The sequence below is a fragment of the Lingula anatina genome, chromosome 3, assembly GCF_051362555.1.
Source record: "Lingula anatina isolate TDL-2025a chromosome 3, LinAna3.0, whole genome shotgun sequence".
NCBI lineage: Eukaryota > Metazoa > Brachiopoda > Lingulata > Lingulida > Lingulidae > Lingula > Lingula anatina.
This window is the reverse complement of record NC_141769.1, coordinates 32,267,673-32,285,227: the sequence shown is the minus strand read 5'-3', so window position 1 is coordinate 32,285,227 and position 17,555 is coordinate 32,267,673. Positions and strand designations below refer to the sequence as shown.

At 35.4% G+C, this 17,555-nt stretch overlaps 2 protein-coding genes across 2 annotated transcripts; one reads left to right on the top strand and one right to left on the bottom strand.

Moving 5' to 3' along the window:
- Positions 1 to 251: 251 nt before the first annotated feature.
- On the bottom strand, positions 252 to 8,051 carry LOC106161727 (endoplasmic reticulum mannosyl-oligosaccharide 1,2-alpha-mannosidase). Its single transcript, XM_013538752.2, has 11 exons — positions 7,844 to 8,051; positions 7,011 to 7,256; positions 6,586 to 6,744; positions 6,019 to 6,115; positions 5,478 to 5,663; positions 5,150 to 5,298; positions 4,575 to 4,763; positions 3,842 to 4,029; positions 3,221 to 3,344; positions 2,720 to 2,914; positions 252 to 2,423 (listed from the first exon to the last, which is right to left on the bottom strand). Exons 1-11 carry the CDS (start codon positions 7,946 to 7,948, stop codon positions 2,091 to 2,093), a joined length of 1,971 nt encoding a protein of 656 aa, XP_013394206.2. The 5' UTR covers positions 7,949 to 8,051; the 3' UTR covers positions 252 to 2,090.
- A 178-nt stretch (positions 8,052 to 8,229) lies between these two features.
- LOC106176114 (uncharacterized) lies at positions 8,230 to 17,518 on the top strand. The gene is made up of 17 exons (XM_013558349.2): positions 8,230 to 8,391; positions 8,646 to 8,866; positions 9,244 to 10,512; positions 10,801 to 10,882; positions 11,149 to 11,222; positions 11,409 to 11,507; positions 12,137 to 12,218; positions 12,653 to 12,802; positions 13,146 to 13,300; positions 13,567 to 13,661; positions 13,962 to 14,024; positions 14,241 to 14,329; positions 14,562 to 14,643; positions 14,967 to 15,368; positions 15,772 to 15,906; positions 16,262 to 16,361; positions 16,686 to 17,518. Exons 2-17 carry the CDS (start codon positions 8,708 to 8,710, stop codon positions 16,836 to 16,838), a joined length of 3,189 nt encoding a protein of 1,062 aa, XP_013413803.2. The 5' UTR covers positions 8,230 to 8,391; positions 8,646 to 8,707; the 3' UTR covers positions 16,839 to 17,518.
- The last annotated feature ends 37 nt before the right edge of the window (positions 17,519 to 17,555 follow it).

Below are 17,555 nucleotides of genomic sequence, written 5' to 3'. Positions count from 1 at the left end.
AAATAAAACCCTCCCACTTGTTTCATGCATGTACAAATTTGAGTAGGGTTATGAAAATAATTTTTCACTTTTTTTTTGACCGAGTAAAATATTTAATCTCTTTGTAAATATTTAAATATTCGTGAGTGTGTTTTGCATATGTGCACGTCAGTCCACGTCAGCACCCATGACTATTTGGTAAAATTCCATCCAAATCCTGAACAAAATGGGTTGACTAGTTGCTAAGAGAAATAAATCAACAAGAACGAGTCATGTTTTTTTTATGAATAAAAAATAACTTTATATCTACAATAAACAATAATCTAGTGTCAACATGTCAAATAAAAACCATTCTACCCAAATACTTACAAGATTACATCTCTCCCCACTTTCCTTAGCTATTCCACATGTTGTAAATCACATTGTAAATGAAATGCAGGGCCTATACACCCACAGACATAGACCCAAAGACTTGTCCTCCCTAGTAAAATTGTCTATACAGGAAATAGTTTACAAATTGCCTTTTCCAAGATGAGAAAATCATTTTGAATGACACTATGGTAATCACTGTTCAACCCCGGACAAGTCAATTTTAATATCTCTAATTGATAGAAACATCAGAAGGGAGTGACAGGTATCACTTTCCCTTATACATATATCATTTTTAAATGAAGACCTGCTTGCCGTATTAATGCCGGGAGTATCACTTTGCTAGAAAGAAAATACATTTAATTTTTAATCTCAAACTATCCAATTTTCTTAAAGACAAGTGCACCCTCATGACCGAAATTCATAATAAAAAGAATAATTTCAGCCATTTTAACAGATCAGAAGCAAGCAGTGAATATTGCAGACTTGATGAAAACCTTCTTTTTTTTTTCTATCTCAAAAGCCTACCATATCTATTACTTTTTTTCTAATGAAATCTGAATCTAACAGCTGGTACAATAGTAGTCTTCTCATGTAGGAAATATTAACAACGAAAACAGAAATATAAACAACATTTTGTTCACTAAGGCAACCGGGCTCATTTACCTACCTAATTGTTTCTATCTACAATTATACCTAGATCTACGTAATTCGTTCACTGAAGGAGTCTGTATGAACGCGAACACCTTAGTTCCTAAGCCTCTGGCTATTCCTGATCACCATTAAACCACAGTCAAGTAGTTAATTGTCTTATACTTCTAGGACTAGATCTGTATCAGATTCAAGTGCCCTTTCGTCATAATTGATGCAAATTTTGTCAGAAAATGCATGAAACACAGGCATTATAACATTCATCTATATTTAGAGTACTTAACTCCTTGACGGAAGATAATAAATCCAACATTTAAGTGCACGTCCCGTGTCCATTTATTTACCTTATAACTATCACTGGACTAGTGATTTGTATTGATATTTACCTTTTATTACTCTGTTGTTGGTTCAACAATCCTTTTTGTCATAACTGATACAAATTTTTATGTAAATACATAAAACATGGGGGGAATCTTACCATTTGTGGTTATACAGCCAAATAATTAATTCCCTCACTCTTTAGCATTTTAGTTTACCTAACAACCAGTAATCACAGTATCAGATCAGATCACTAACTTGAATCTCTTGACATGCTTAGTTTTTTCAAAAATTTTCTTATCTGAATTTTTTGGTATAATATTTGGATTGCCATTATTTTATCATCACTGATACACCATTGTCAATACTATCATACAAAAATATTGCCTGGAGAATAACTTCAGCTGAATGTGGACTCTTATTTAACTGATGTCTATCTAAATTGCAATACAGTATTACTGTACAACATAGTGCAGAAAAAATGTATTTTTAGAGAGGTTCATGGGGTGTCAACGGCAAACCTCTTTGGAAGAGATATTATAATACAGATACTAGACAGCAAAGCTGGCACATAATCAATTTTTCAAAAAATCCAGACACTTTCCAGTACATAGCAAAAAAAAAAAAAATGCATAGAAAGTGTCACAGGAGAATGTAAATTTGGTTTGAAAGAAATGTTTTTAACAATTTCTTTCTATCAACAGTTCTTAAAAGCATTTGAAAACATGATGAATACTGCTTAAAATGAAAGACTAAAGACAATTTAACTTTTTTCACAAAGAAGAATAAATAGGCAATGGATGAGCTTCTGTATTAAACACATACTTGTCTAACGGTATTAGATTTGGGTCATCACTAAATAATAAATAAAAGTATTTCAAAGTCTCCCCAAGAAAGAAACTTTCCATTTTGTTTCTTGGTCTTGGGTAACGCACGTCCATGACGTTACTAATAGATGTGTAGCCTTCTTCTAGTTTTGTGTATTTCTCAAAAGCTAGGAAAATTTTCCATCCCCACTCTCTATATTTTTTGTCTCCAGTAAATCTATACATGTAAAACAAACTCTCCACTGTCTCTGGCCTCAGGAGATTGTGGCGATCAGCTGGCTGTAATATAAAGAGACATTGGTACATTCTTGTATAATAGACTATAATAGAGATATTATTAATAACTCCCTAATATTAATAAGCATGGGATCAACAAGGCAAATATTTTGTTTAAATATTTTTTTTCATTTGGCAAATATTTTGTTAAAATATTTTTTATTTATCAAGACATTTCTTAGTGAACAAAATTCTGTATTTTCAACTGAAATAGGCCCATCTTTTCAAAGGCGTTGAGATGGGAAATATTTTTTTTCAAAATTTACACTTATTTATTATTTAAGGTAGAAAAAATTTACCTTGACAATAATATCATCAGGTGCTCCAGGAGCCTGGTTGAAGTAGGCAATCTCAGGACTCAACCCTGTTGGCATTTTCTCATACATCTGGTAACAAGTATATAGTAATTTCTTGGCCAACTCCATGTGTTGAGGATCAAGACCATTGATATGACCTAGAGCTAATGTTCCTGGTAAAAAGCAGACTAGATGGTCCTGAAAATGTTGAAAATATAGGCATTGATGTGTACTTGTAAAACACAAGCTGAAATATTTTCATATGGTAAGCTAACTGTATGAAAACATTTCAGCTTGAGTTTTATAATTATCATGTATGATCCACCTACTAAGCCAATGAACATTTTTGCTCTTAGACATTGATAGTTTTTCATTCAAATCTCTAACATGCAGTCACACTGATATATAAGACATTTAGTTCATAAATGACTGAGACACAGTTAATGGACTCTCTCTCTCTCTCTCTTTCTCCATACTATATACAACAATGTGGTGCTTCCTCACCATTTTAGGACTGAACATTGACCCAGATAGCAGCTCCCCTACATATGTCAACTTGTTAGGTTCAGTAAGTCTGACTAGATGCTTCTTTATACCTTCCACGGATTCCACATAATCATCTTTCACCCTGGAAATTAATGGAAGAAGGCATTATATATGTGTGGTATGGAAAACTACTACATTGGTAACTTTTTGTATTATTATTATTATTATTATTATTTCTTAGGAAACCTGGGTAAGTACACACTGCTAGCTCAGTAGCAAATGAGATGAATACAAAGTTTGATGTTATGCTGCAGAACTGAAATAAAATTCAGATGTCAACAGAATTATCAGCAGAATTAATTGTTGGCACACTGGGCTATCTTTCTCTGTCCAGTAGTAGTGAAGTGACCCCCTGTCCAACAAATGTGAAGTGAAGTGAAGTGAAGTGAGGCGAGTAGTGGAGAAGTGGAAGGTTTATATAGTGTACCCTGCTGGTAAGGTGTCCACAGGCAAAACTGTTCACTTTAATACAGGTAACACTGAACAAGTAACAATAAAATGAACTCAGTAAAAACTTCTTTCGAACCGCCCCTAATCTCCCTGGCAACGGGCCTGAATTCTAATATTTCATTTACTTACATATCATAGGTTTTCCCACTCTGCACCCACATTTTCAGCAGATATTCATAGTAGCTGTCCCCTCTGGCACCCAGTGTAATGGTGCCTGAAGACCTGAGATTCCCAGTCCTAGCATTTATGAAAATCGGCACCAGACCATCTTTCTTGGGTAGACCATGGACGTGTTTTGTGACTTCATCAGCAGCCAGCTGTAAATCAAGCATAATTTTACTATTAGTTTCAACATTATAACTTAAACTTCATGAAAGATGGAAATGGGAAGCTTGCATAAGAATCAACCTTTTTGCAAAGTGAAAATATGAGAAATACAAGTCATACGGCATGTATTTATATGGTACTTATCTCTTTGGCAGGCAGTGGGCCAGAAATTTGAAACCTTAAGAACAATGTTGAAGACATTTATTTAAATCTAATTGTAACATTGCAGTTATACCCATATCAAATCAATTTTCTTAAACTAAACACAGCGAGTTCCTGAGAACACTTTTCATCTAACACTACAGCTTTCAACGCTACAGATTGATTACATTTTTAGCAGAGCAGTGGGAACAAGCTGAGATGTTATGGGTGGTTGGCTCAACATTGGAAGTGAACACAAACATACTTCAATCTATCGTATCAACCGAAGTCAACCATCTACATCATCAATTAAGCATCAGCATAACTAGATTTCCAGACCCTGCAGACCTCCACGAGTCTGGTAATCTCAGTTGTATTCTGTAAACATACTTACAGCATACTTAGGATCTCCAGTTATCTTGCTGAGATCACGGAACTCCAGCTGTATGGTGGTCACCTCCGAGGTGCTGCTGTCGGGGCCCCACCTGGGGGGGTGCGCCTTGTGGGTCTTCAGGTTGACGTCAGAGAAGGGCACTTTGGACCCGCTGCCAAAGGCTGGCAGGAGTCTGTCCCCTAAATCTCTCTGTTGTAAACAAAGTTGATAAAAAAATTTTTACATGGTAATGAATATTTTCAAAGAGTGAATCCCTGAGATTTTCAGATTCCTTTTTTTTCTTTGTAATATCCTTTATCTCTCTATTATAAACAAGATTTGTAAATTATCTTCAGACAGTAATGAATACTTCCAAAGTAGTGGTATATTATTCATTACATCACCTACGTAACAAAAAATATCTTTTAATAATAGACAAAAATGAAACCTGCTAGTTCAAGTATACTGAAGAACAGATTAAAATGAAAAAAGTTCTAGTAAACATTTAAATCAGAAGAAAAAACTCATGGTCTCACATTGCTATAGCACATTCACAGAAATAACTGAGATAAGGAAATGCTGACTATACCACTCACAGCTTTATCTAAAAACATCTGGTCCTTTGTCAGATGATAAGCACTGAGAAATCCACCAAGAACTCGAATAGTGCACTCAAACAGGTTGACATCCCGGTTCACATCAAGGGACATTTCATTGGCAACCCAGTCTCTGGCCTCCTTGAATTCTGAAAAAAAAATGTTAAGAGCAGGGTTTCATTAGTAATGCAGACATGAGACTTAGATTTGAATTAAAAAATGCAGAATTCTGCGTTTTCACGGAAAAAGCTCATGCCTATCATGTTAATATGGCTAGAACAAAAAAAAAAAAAAAAAACTCAATGTGGTGAAAAATAACTCCACTCACCTTCTTTTAATCCCATAATATACATTGTGTCCAAAGAATCAATGAGAGTAAGTCCAACACCAAACCACTCTTCAAAATCTTTAGAAATGGGTCTCAGCTGGTCGTGACCCCAGGCATACTTCTTGTAAGCTTTCCAGGCATGTCTGAATGCATCGACCACTGCTTTCTGCTGATTGTTTTTAGGACCTTGAATAAACCACAATAAAGGTGTCGATTAATTTACCCTCAACTAAAGCCACATTCACAACCAATATTGACCCGTGGACTAACAGATCCCCGGATCGAATATGGCTGACCTACTTGATTCACAGGGAATCTATTCAGTGTCTATCAGAGAATTATGGGGCAAACTTTCAAGTGGGTGTTCTGTATACGCCCTAAGAAATAAAAATACTAAGAAATTAACAAAAGAAGAACATAAGATAACCATGACAAACAAATAATTGGAATTTTTTACAGTATTAACATCATTTTTAAATCTGGATTTGTGTATTATTACATCAAAGCTACTTAGAATCACTCTGAAAGTTTTAAGTCTCACCAGAGAAGGGATCTCCATCAGTTTGCACTGGGGCAGGAGAGACATATTTGGCTTCAACTTTGCCTTTAACATCATTAGTATCAGCTTCCTTTTTGTCCTTGAAACATTAAAAATAGATGCAAATCATGGTTAATATTCTACTAATCAAGACCAATGAGATATTGTAAGGTATTACCTCCAAATATTTCAATAAATCATTGTATATTTTACATTAACTACATACTTACTAGTAACTAAATAAATGCAATATCCTCCCATTTAAAATAGGCATACCATTTCTGTGTCAAGTATAAAAATGGCAGTTCAAAATGAAATAATTATTTTAACAGGACACTTTTTTCTTGTAATCATAAATTTATTTAACCAATGCACATTTATATAGCCACAAGGCATTGCAGTCTTTCTAGTTTTGAATAATGTCTCAATATTATAATATTCAGTAACATTTCTCGAAAAATCTCCATCCCCAACAGTTTAACCCTGGGACATATTTTAAACACTTAATGCAAACATGACCATAAGCTATGGGTTTTAAAAACTGAAATGCACCATGTAATAATATGTTACCTTCACAGGTGTGAGCACTACATTTTGTTCTCCAGGTGGGGCATGCTGTTGGTTATCTTGTCCTTTATCTCCATCTCTAGGACCCCCTGGTGCCTGTAAGCTGCCATCATGCAGTCTTTTTCCCGGAGGACCCTTTTTTTTAATCTTCAAAGTTGTTTTCTGTCAGTGTGAAGAAATTAAAATGGAATTTGTAGAAAAACTGTGGTAAACTGGTAGATACAGTTACGATGTTTGAATTATGAATAAACAACTGATATTGGAAGCGCCATACTGAGACTTTCACAGGGATGATATAAAATAAATATTATCAAAACTTTTTTGCAGGAAGGGCAATCCTATGTGGCTCATTAGCCAACAGTATGTGACAAATTGCAATTTGCTGTTATTTCTACCTTCTAGATGTAATATACATAAAAGAAACTTACTTTTTCTTCCTCAAGTTGCTTTTTAGCTCTTCTCTTCAATTCTTCAAGGTTAGGCCCTTTAATCTCCTTCTGCCGATTCAAATCACCTGCCCTAACGTCATCTTTATGCCAGGGCTTCTTGGAAAGTTTGTCTAATTCATCTCTATCCTGTAGCATGGATGGCACCAAGTAGAGGCAGGACAAAGCTCCAAGTATAACTATCAGCCATACCACACTCCTCTGCAGTCTTGAGAGATGATTCCATTGCTACAATATTAAGAAGGAAAATATAACACAAAGATTTCATCTTTTATGTCATGTCTCTTGAGGCTAATCTTCAATGTATGCACCCAGAGTATCTTATAAAACTTGACAGGTGGTAGGATAATCAGCTGCTGAATATTTGATGCAACATATCATTATTTGACCTATAATATTTACTGTTTACTTGCTTTTGTTTGAACTGGTAATAAAGCTAATGAACAAGGAGCATTTTTCTACAGCTTTAATTTGGGCAATGCATAACCCAGAAAACACACAAAGATCAGTAGTTTTAACAGAAAACAAACTAGGTCTGACCCAGCTTGCTTGTGAGCCCGGTGGGTGAATAGTTCTATTAACAATGAATGGTGAAAATTGATCAAATTTTTTTTGGCGTTAATTTAATCAATAATCTATAATCAAAGCAAAAGCAACATACAGAACATATCTTTTTACTGCAGATGCATGGTTTTAATTCAGATATCTTCACAATCGGCCACGACTTCACAATCGGCCACGGTTGTGCGGAACATTTGCGGGGAGTTAGTAGTACTACTACTACTAGAAGGGACAAAATTATGTGAAACACCTACCCTCCATAAAGAAGCACTCCTGACTTGCTTGCTGTTGTCATAATGCCCATATGGGTTACCAAGCGATATGGCAGTGTAGTCTTTACGATCAACTGAAGACCACATGATGAAAAATACCAAGCATCAAGCCATTTTCGTTTAGTCTACGTTCACTGCCCACATCTCAGGCCTTCGAATGGATTGTCTTCAAGTACCCACTTTTCTTGTAGGTAAAGTACTTCCGGTTAAAACGTGTTGGAGAAAGTATCTATATGATCGGAAATCTATTAATTTTTTCTGACAATTCTTATTTTGAATAATTTTATACTCATAACATATTGCTACAAATATTAGAGAGATATATGTTAACGTTAAGAGGCTTTCGGTAACGACAACCATAAATTGAATTGCTCTTACCCTAGTGCCCTCTACCGTGAAAATGCAGCAACAGCAGGAAAGTGTCATCTGCTGGAACTGGTAGTGGAAGTTAATTTGCGTCTCTTAGACTTAGATATTCGTTTGTGAAATATATTCTTTTTCATCAGCCGTTCGACAAAACTGAGGACAGGGTAAGGGCCAATTCTATGGGATTCTCACTGTTTCTAGAACTTCAATTTAAAGGGAATAAGTTATGAAAATTTCAGCATGAATCTTGTATCAAGTTGTAAATTGAAAAAGGTATAAACGAAGCGATATCGGCGTTTGTGATTTGGTGCGGTAGTGTTTACATTTATATGCTTGTACTTCAACTGTTCCACTGTCCGAGTACTATTTGGTATGTTTTGAGTTTTATTGTTAGCAGTCAATTCGTTCTTATTCGCAGAATGGCTCTGGAGAAAAGGTGCACACTACCTGTAGATACAGGGGAAGACCCTGAAGACCAGCATGGCTGACAGAAGGGCTGAAGAGAAGAGCCAGGAGGAGGTTACTCTCCCACCTGGCTGGGTATTTAAAATATCCAACCGTCACAACAGAGTTTATTATTTTAACATTGCCACAGGGCAGTCTTGTTGGGAATTACCAAAGGAGGGGAAGGAAAAGAGAGTAGGCATCTTATGTTTTAATAAATTATATCCTTTTATGTCCATTCTAAGACTGACTTACTTTCGTATAAATATTTGACTATATATATATGCCTAGATGATATCAAATTATTTCATTTTCTTTTAGTAACAAATTGTTATCAAATTAATATCATACCTAGAAGTAATCTGTTCTTGCGTGACCATTTGTATTAAAAATTTTGCATCACATAAAATGCTATGGTGAAAATTCATTGAGTGCTGAGTATCTGAGTATCTGGATTTAATATGGGTTAATCTTCTGTGCATTTTACTGAATAATTTAATCATGTCAAATAACACTGCATTGATCATATATAATTTCAAGCCTCTTTACAAAAATGTGGTTCTCATTGTTAGGCAGCTTGCAGCAGCCATAAATTTGAAACGATTCCTGGAGCCTCATCAAGCACAAGACCTCCAGAGACTCCCGTGGTGGACAAGTTAGCTCAGCAACATCAAAAGAAGAAAAAAAGGAAGAAAAAGAAGAAACCTAGAAGTAAAGCAGCACAGCAAACGTTACAGACAAGTTTTGATCCATGTGCCAACACTCATGCAGGACAAGGGAATTTGTTAAACACCCCACAAATAGTGACCAGGAACAGAGCCCACAATGAGAAAAGATTCGAATCTCAGTCTAAAAAATGTCCATCAGTCTCTAAGAAAGAGCAAGGTGAAAGCACTGAAACGGGAACCAAAAGGCATTCATCAAGTACTGCGACTAGTGCAAATGCTTTGGATCTAATAAACAGTTTGGTAGTAAATAAAAGATTAAAAACTCCTCATGGGTGTGTATCCACTAAGAATGATGCCACTGCAAACACATCAGGGACACAGAGAAGGAAATATTCTCCAACACCCCTTAGAGGAGACGTCAGTTCTTCATCTGCAGGTGGGATTGTTTCAGAAACTCCTAAGAACAAAGGTACATGGAGTCTTGTAGCAGCTGAGGAACAAAAAGTATCTGACAGATCACATAGAAAGAGTCTTATGCGTGCATTAAACATATCCAAACCCAATCTTAGTACTTCTAGTCTAGAGCCTGTTCCAAATTGCTCTGAGCAGATATCAGAATCTCCAGGATCTGACCATGTGTATAGAAATAAGATGCACAGTCAAAAGTCATTTACACCTAATACCAAGCCCTACACAAAACACAGAAACCAGGTTAGAAGTGAAACAAATAGGAATGAGGTCACACATCCAATGCTAAAGAGAGATATATCAGGGAAACCGTATACTGTTCAACCACAAAGTGCTGACACCAGTTCTTCTTTTCCAAAAGAAAGTACTTCCCTTGTGCCACAACCCCAGAACAGTAAACCTGTGCCACTAGGGAACCCTAGTCCTATGTCTACCTCGGTAAAAACAAATCAAATGGGAATCTTTACACAAAGCAATGTCCACATGCAAGATAATCTTTTCACAAATCAGGTTCAAAAAGTTGACGCCCAATGTATGCAGATACCAAGCCATGCAGTGTCTCCAGGAAATTGTCCACTGAACCAGATGTCGCCTGATATCAATAGGTGCTCAACACCAGAGGGCAGACTTCCAAGAGGCTCCTCCCCCTTTGATTTAAAGAGTATTGTACTATACAGGCAGCTGCCAGACTCTGTGGATAAAGCGGTAAATATAACATATTATGTACTGTTGCGTCTGTATATTTTACTTCAATTTTGCCTGTACTCATTTTTGGCTATTATTACTATACACATCTATTGCATATATATATTTTTTATTTAATTTGTAATTTCCAGATAAAATGTGAACTTCATAATATTTGTTAAGTGGAATTTATATCTTGTTTTCATCATAGCATTTCTTTCTTAAGTATATCTGTGCTTCTGACTTATTTGAGTCACTGGGTACTTTGATACTGATGACAGTATTAAGTTTTAATTTTCCATTAAACAGGAGTTATACATGGTGCTTGACACAAACATTTTGCTCAGCCATTTGGAGTTTGTAAAGGAAATCTTAGCACACCTCATTCCAGGTATTTACATTTATGATTACAAAGAACTTTTCACTTCCTAGTAAGAGTAGAAATATGTTAGAAAAGATTCTAATTAATGGAATTCCAGATATGTATGTCTTTATTTTTTAGCAGCCAAGGTATTTAGTAATGTAGTTGCCAGGTAATTCATGTATATGTGATTTTGATCACACATGTATGTGCATAACTGAATTAAAGGGAAAAGAAGGGATTGTTAGAGAGGTTTAGTGTAATTAAAATATATACTAACAATGATTATTGATCAGGGATAGGCAGACCAGTGCTTGTGATTCCTTGGGTGGTCATTCAGGAGCTGGATTATTTGAAGGACAATAAAAAGGTTAGTGTTCAAAGGCTGCGTTCACAACAGGGGACTAAATAGTCTGCAGAACAAATATGACGACCCAGTTAAAAGCTTGTTATCTAAAAAAACGCAATCTACTAATAGTAGATGTCCCCTATACTTGTGAGCGGGTTGAGAATTAAGACTAGAATAGCCTTCGGTATTCATCCTATATATTTGTAGGAAACCAACATCAAGAGGAAAGCATATGCAGCAGTCAAGTTTTTACACGAAAGTTTTAAGATGAAACGACCACATCTCATAGGTCAGACACCACAAGAGGTAAGTATTACATCATTTTTCATTAGGTTAATTAATTTTAGCAATACAATAAAATAAACAAAAAATAAGTTGAAAATGAAGAACAATAATTAGGAAAGATACATTAAGTTATCAAAGAAATATATGAAAGTGGCTCAAGTTGTTAATTTTGGCATTGGTGCTCACAAATCTGAGACCCGATTCCAGAAATGCCTAATTTGTTTATAAGGCCTGTTCTAAGAAGTCTGAATTTTCCTGAGCAACTAAAAGAATGTTCTGAGCTCTCGGCGAAACTGTACCCTCAGCTTATGATTGGCTGATAGTAATGAAGCCAAGTAGCACTGTCCAATCATGGTGCAATAATATCTCTTCATCCTTCCTGGCACGTGTTAGTGATTAAAGATAAAGAGTTAATTAAAAGAAGAGACACCCTGTCTATAATTAAAGAACAAACATCTGGAGCTTCTCTTTATATGATCCCAACTCTATCCCTTGGAAGTCTCACATAAATCCTTTTATTGTGACCAATAAATTGTGTTTAGTCATTCAAAGCAACAAAACAGTCTATTAGCTCAAGTCTTTCTTATTATGTAATGTATACTCAGTATTTATAGTGTTCAGTACATCTTTGTACATCTATTTTACATCAGTCTTCCCAGGATCTTCAAGGTTTTAAGATAGAGAATAATGATGACAGGTTGCTGCAGTGCTGTTTACAGTTCAGACAAAAATGTAAGTGAAGATGTACCATGCCAATGTAAGTTTATTCAGAGATATTATACAGTGAATGAAAGTGCAAATCTAAAGAGCTAAAATTGTAGCTGAAAATGCTAAGTCGATAAATCTACACATAGTAAAATATTTTTCTTACTTTATATGCCTTGGAGTCTTGAATGATCTTATATAATTATGCAGTCTGCAAACATGCGTATTGGATAGTATAATCATATTTCATTTTAATAAAGATGGCATTTAAAATGTCAATAATTAGGTGTGTATATTACATACTGAGATGTTCCCTAAGCCTGTGCTTTGGAAACCCTAGTCTTAATTCATAAACTACGTATAGCCGCCACCATTGTAAAACCTGTTTGAAATATCACACACAAAATGTTTTCTTTAAAAAATAATACAATGCTGGTCAATTTAAATGCCCTGTTTTTCAGATCCTACTTCAAAGATAGTTGTTTTCTCCAATGATACTAACCTGTGTACAAAGTGTATGATCACGGGATTTCCTGCCTTTAACAGACAGGGTATTGTAGAAGGCATGCAGCAAGAGATCAGAGGAACACCTTTTGATACAGTAGCAGCTGGTAAGTATCATAAATTAGATCTATATAATTGTAGTTTTCGTCATTCAGTTCAGGGGTGGATCCAGAGATATATTTTCTGACAGTCTTCCAAATTATCTTTGTTGATCTATTTTTGAGTGTCTTCCGACAGAAAAAATTAGATACCCATTAATGTAAACTTAAAATTCTGACCGTCTTCCAGAAGACCCAAAAGAGGGCCTCAATCCGCCCCTGCAACAGGCAGAAAATCCCAACTATTTTTCACTTCTAAGAAGAATTTTAATGACGATAAGTAATGTGGAAAATATACATGTACTTATGAGCCTATATAACAATCACAGTGCATGTGTTTCATGTGACTCAGTTGAAGCAGAGCAGCTGGGGCCAGTAAATGTTGCCAGTCCTCATGAAGTGAATACTGTGCCTACTACAGCACCATCTAGTGTCCAAAGACAGAACTGTGTTGAAACTGTAGTAGCACCTAAGAAGAAAACTAGACAGGAGCTTGAACTTGAGTTGGTAATGATATGACTCCATTGTCGTTTGAATAAATAAAAGACTATTTCTATATTTATATACTTCATATCTGTAGTATTTGTTACTAATTGTTTAGTCTTACTTTTGAGACAGTATTCAAAGTCAGTCATATTAAGGTGGACATTTCAGGTTGTAATGTGCTCAAGATGCTTTCCATTGTTTCTTGAAAAGCAGTATTGTTGTGCATGTAGTTACAGCATGCTTTTGGATACATTAATATAAAGATTTTTATGATTTGCTTTTTACAGAGTGAAGATATCACACAAGAAGTAATGTTAACTCTGAAAGATTCCCTGGGCATTGTTCTGGAAAAAGAGATGAAGGAAGCATTTGGTGATATCTGGTAAAATTATTACTTTGAATTGAAGATTCATGAGATTTGTAAATTCCCAATTCGTGATGTTAAAGTTAAAAGTTTGATTTTTGGAAAATCTTATCTTTTAAACATGCATGCCCATGTATTTTTTCTTACGTATGTCACCAGCTTCATGATGTAAAGCTGTCAAAGCACAGTTGACAAGTGTTCAGTCTCTTCATTGGCAGTACTATATACATATAGAAGTTGTTTTAAGAAATTTAGAAGATTGCATTACATGTACATGCATAAGAGGGAGAAGTGACACCTGTTTGTTTTTTATTCTAGGCAGGAAGTAGTTCTCAGGAAGCCACCGTGGACACTGAGGGACATTCTGGAGTGCATTGACAAGTTAGTGTGCTTTATTTATATTTCAAAATGGATAATTAATTTGGGATCTCCCCCCAACTTGCTGTCAGCCTTCATAATTGACTTAACCCTAATAGTGGGCATCCGGTGTGTTTACTGAATTGGAACAATTTTTTCTGTTTGAATATTGTAAATATTATATATAAAGGATAATAGTAATATAATCAGTTTTATGGGGTTTTTTTCCCTGTTTTTTAGGCACTGGATGGCTGTGTTTGGGATGTTTCTGAACAGGCAGCTTTCTCAGGTGGTGAAGCAACTTGTGCAATATTTCAAGAGTGCTCTAGGTATGTTATGCTCTTGACTTATGAGATTTTAAGATTTGACACTTGTTTAAACTGAGTTGATCTGTTTCTCTATAAGAACCCAGTGGCTTGTAGTTTGTCCGAGTGTTAGTGTATCAGGGCCCAAATTGCTTACTAGTATAATTTATAATGAATTGCCTTATTTCCTACATGGGCATGCAGGCCAAGAATAGATTGATTTGAGTACAAAGATGTTGTATCTGTTGTTCTCCAGGTAGAAACCCCAGTCTGAATCAGGTGAAAACATTGATGTCAGACAGTCTGAAACTCTGCAAAGAATTAAGGAGTAAGTCAGAGTAAGTACATATCACAAGCCATTCATTTTGAATATAAACTGTCTATTGCAATGAACCTCATGCAGATACAGGACATTTAAAAAGAGGGGTTCTAAATACCTTTCCCCAGATGTTAACCATATCTATATTAATTCTAATCAAATAAAAATATGCATTTTGAATGGTCATTACTAGACAGTATTATCATGATTGCTTTTGCATAACCTGGTATTGAAATTAAAAAAGAAAAAAAATTACTTCACGTTCTATGCAGCCAAGATAAATGTGTTTTACATTTGTCAATAAACAAAACACCAATTGATCTCAGAATACCTTTTTTCCAGTTATGAAGGTAAATTAACAAAAACCATCCAAAGACTTGAGGAGCTGTCAGCGGTATGCTCCAGTGTCATGAGTGGTGCTGTGGAACCCTGTGGACTCAGTCAGCTAGAAGACCTGATCAAAAGTCGTGACACTTGCTTAGATGATTCCAATAATGGAAATTACCTGGAAGTACCAGAAAATGACAGACAAGATGTTGTTTTGTCACAAAGTGTTGAACTAATGGAGACATTGGAATCTGCGTCAGAGGATACAATTGATATGCCATCTCAGTCTTCATCTGTGATACATGTGCAGCCTGCACCACCTCCCACAATGCATTCTGTGTCTGTTTTGGATCCAGAAAGTGAGCAAGCCATTTATTTCAAGTTTCAGAGTATATGGGAAACTATTCATGAATACAGGTAATGCAGATGTTAGTGCTGAGTTATATTAATTTTTCCAGTGGATACTAGCACATTTTGATGTAACTGTAGTTTCATAACTATTAATTGCATCACCTTGTGCTCTGAATTGTACAGTGCCTAGCTACAGCTGTCCTTGTATTACTCTTGGTACACAAAGACTAAGTGTTTACAAAGTTTGCACTATTTCTTATGATCTGAGAGTTTGATAACTCATCCAAGTTAACTTTGTAAACCTACATCATTTTGAAATAATTCATAAAATAGTATGTCACCTACCCCATCTATGAACTAAAATATACAATAGTGTGGTTTGTGTGTACTCAGTATGTGTAGATGTGGCATATTTCCTTTTCCAAAAGTCACTGAAATTCATTTTAAAATTCCTGTTACTTCATTGCAGCCAAACTATAGAGACAGTCCTGAGTGGCCATCCCATTCCTGTGCCGTCCCCGTCCACCCCCAGCAGAGAACAGGCTGTGGAGATGCTGAAAAGACTGTATACCATGTCCCTTGAGCTCAAGATGGAATTCATCAAGTATGTTGTTGCTGTTTTCTCATAGTCGGCTGCACTGTTGGTGTGTGTATGATGATGATGGTGTATTATGATCCTGTCTAATTGTTTGGCTCGATCCGTTTTTTCCCTGGTCTTGCACTAGAGCAAATAATTGGTTTAAATTTTGAACCTTGATTATTATAAAAATTAATGAATGTTAAATTAATTTAAAATTCATCAACAGTGGTTTTACTATGAATTTGAATCAGTTTTTACTTGTCCTGTTGATTTTATGAGGCCAGCTCTACAGTAGGCTCTTATGGTCATTCTCTTATAATTTGACAAAGAAATAAAGCATATTAACATTTTCTGTAAAAATTTCATTTCTGTATTTCAGTTTCCTGTCGGTTCCTGTTCCTGAAGCCAATCTACATCCGGAGGAATTTTTCTCATTTTGCCAAGTATTAAATCACTTCTTAGACTATTTGGATATAAAGGTAAAACAACTACCATGCTTTATTTGAGGTGTAAATTCTGCATGATCAAATTCTTTCAAACCATTTAGTTTTCATTGTATGTGAGAAAACTTATTCTTCTTTTATAATACTGCAGTGAAAACATGCGTGAAAGCTCATAAAGGCGTGTTTGAAGACCCTGTGAGTTGGGACAAAGTTGTAAGATGTGAAGGTAAATGTACCAATATGTCATCCAGCCCATGGGTGGGTGCAGTTTTTACAGTACAGAGTTAATATATTTACTTATAGTATAACAAACATTGTATGGAAGGCTGCATTACTATTATCCAAGTTATTTTCCTGTAGAAAGAGGCCCAGGGTCCTGATGTCCACCCAGAAAAGTTGTTGCTGTATTTTCTCAATGACAGCAGGAGAGAGGGGATGGTGAATGGGCTGGCACAGCTCAGTGAGATGATTCACAGAATGGGAAACTGTGGTCTTAACCTGCAGGTCCACTGACTCTGCATACCACTAGGAAGGTGGTTGGCGCAAGCCAAATACAACAAAACTTGAGTGTTTGTCTGATAAGATGACAAATTAACAAAACTCAAGAAAAACTTGCTGTTGCAAAATTTGGCTGTGATTGTGGATATTTAAAGGTGATTCCTCTTGACTAATTTTGTTTTCAGGAAGGAAAGCTCAACAATCTTACGTATAAAGTTGTAATAGTTAAAATTGAGTCTGGGACACCAAACATTTTTAACATTTTAAATCGAGGCATCATCGCTTTTTGTGGTTTATTTACAATCTAACGTTTGAATACCTAATGATGGAGAGATTCCAATGTAGGATAAAAGAGAAGTGCAATGCATGGTTGTTTCAGGTCTGCTTAATAATAAGTTCATCACTAGTGTTATTTTTATGTGTTTGTTATGAGAATGCTTTTAAAAGGTTGCATTTTTCTAAAAATTACATTTTCCATTCAGTGTTGTCATCGCTGCTAGACGTCTACTGGTTTGAACACAAAATTAATTTGTTTCATAGAAATTTACTGGGTTTGTTTTAGTGAAAATACAGGTCAAGCTCAAAACATCACTTGCTTGATTCATTTCGGAGTTATCACAATTTTGTATAATATTCAATATATTTTTGTACCTGTTAGTCAAATATTTACCTATAATAAATTTTCCTGTTTGTTATTGGATTGGTTTTTATTTACCATCTCTTAAAGGGTTT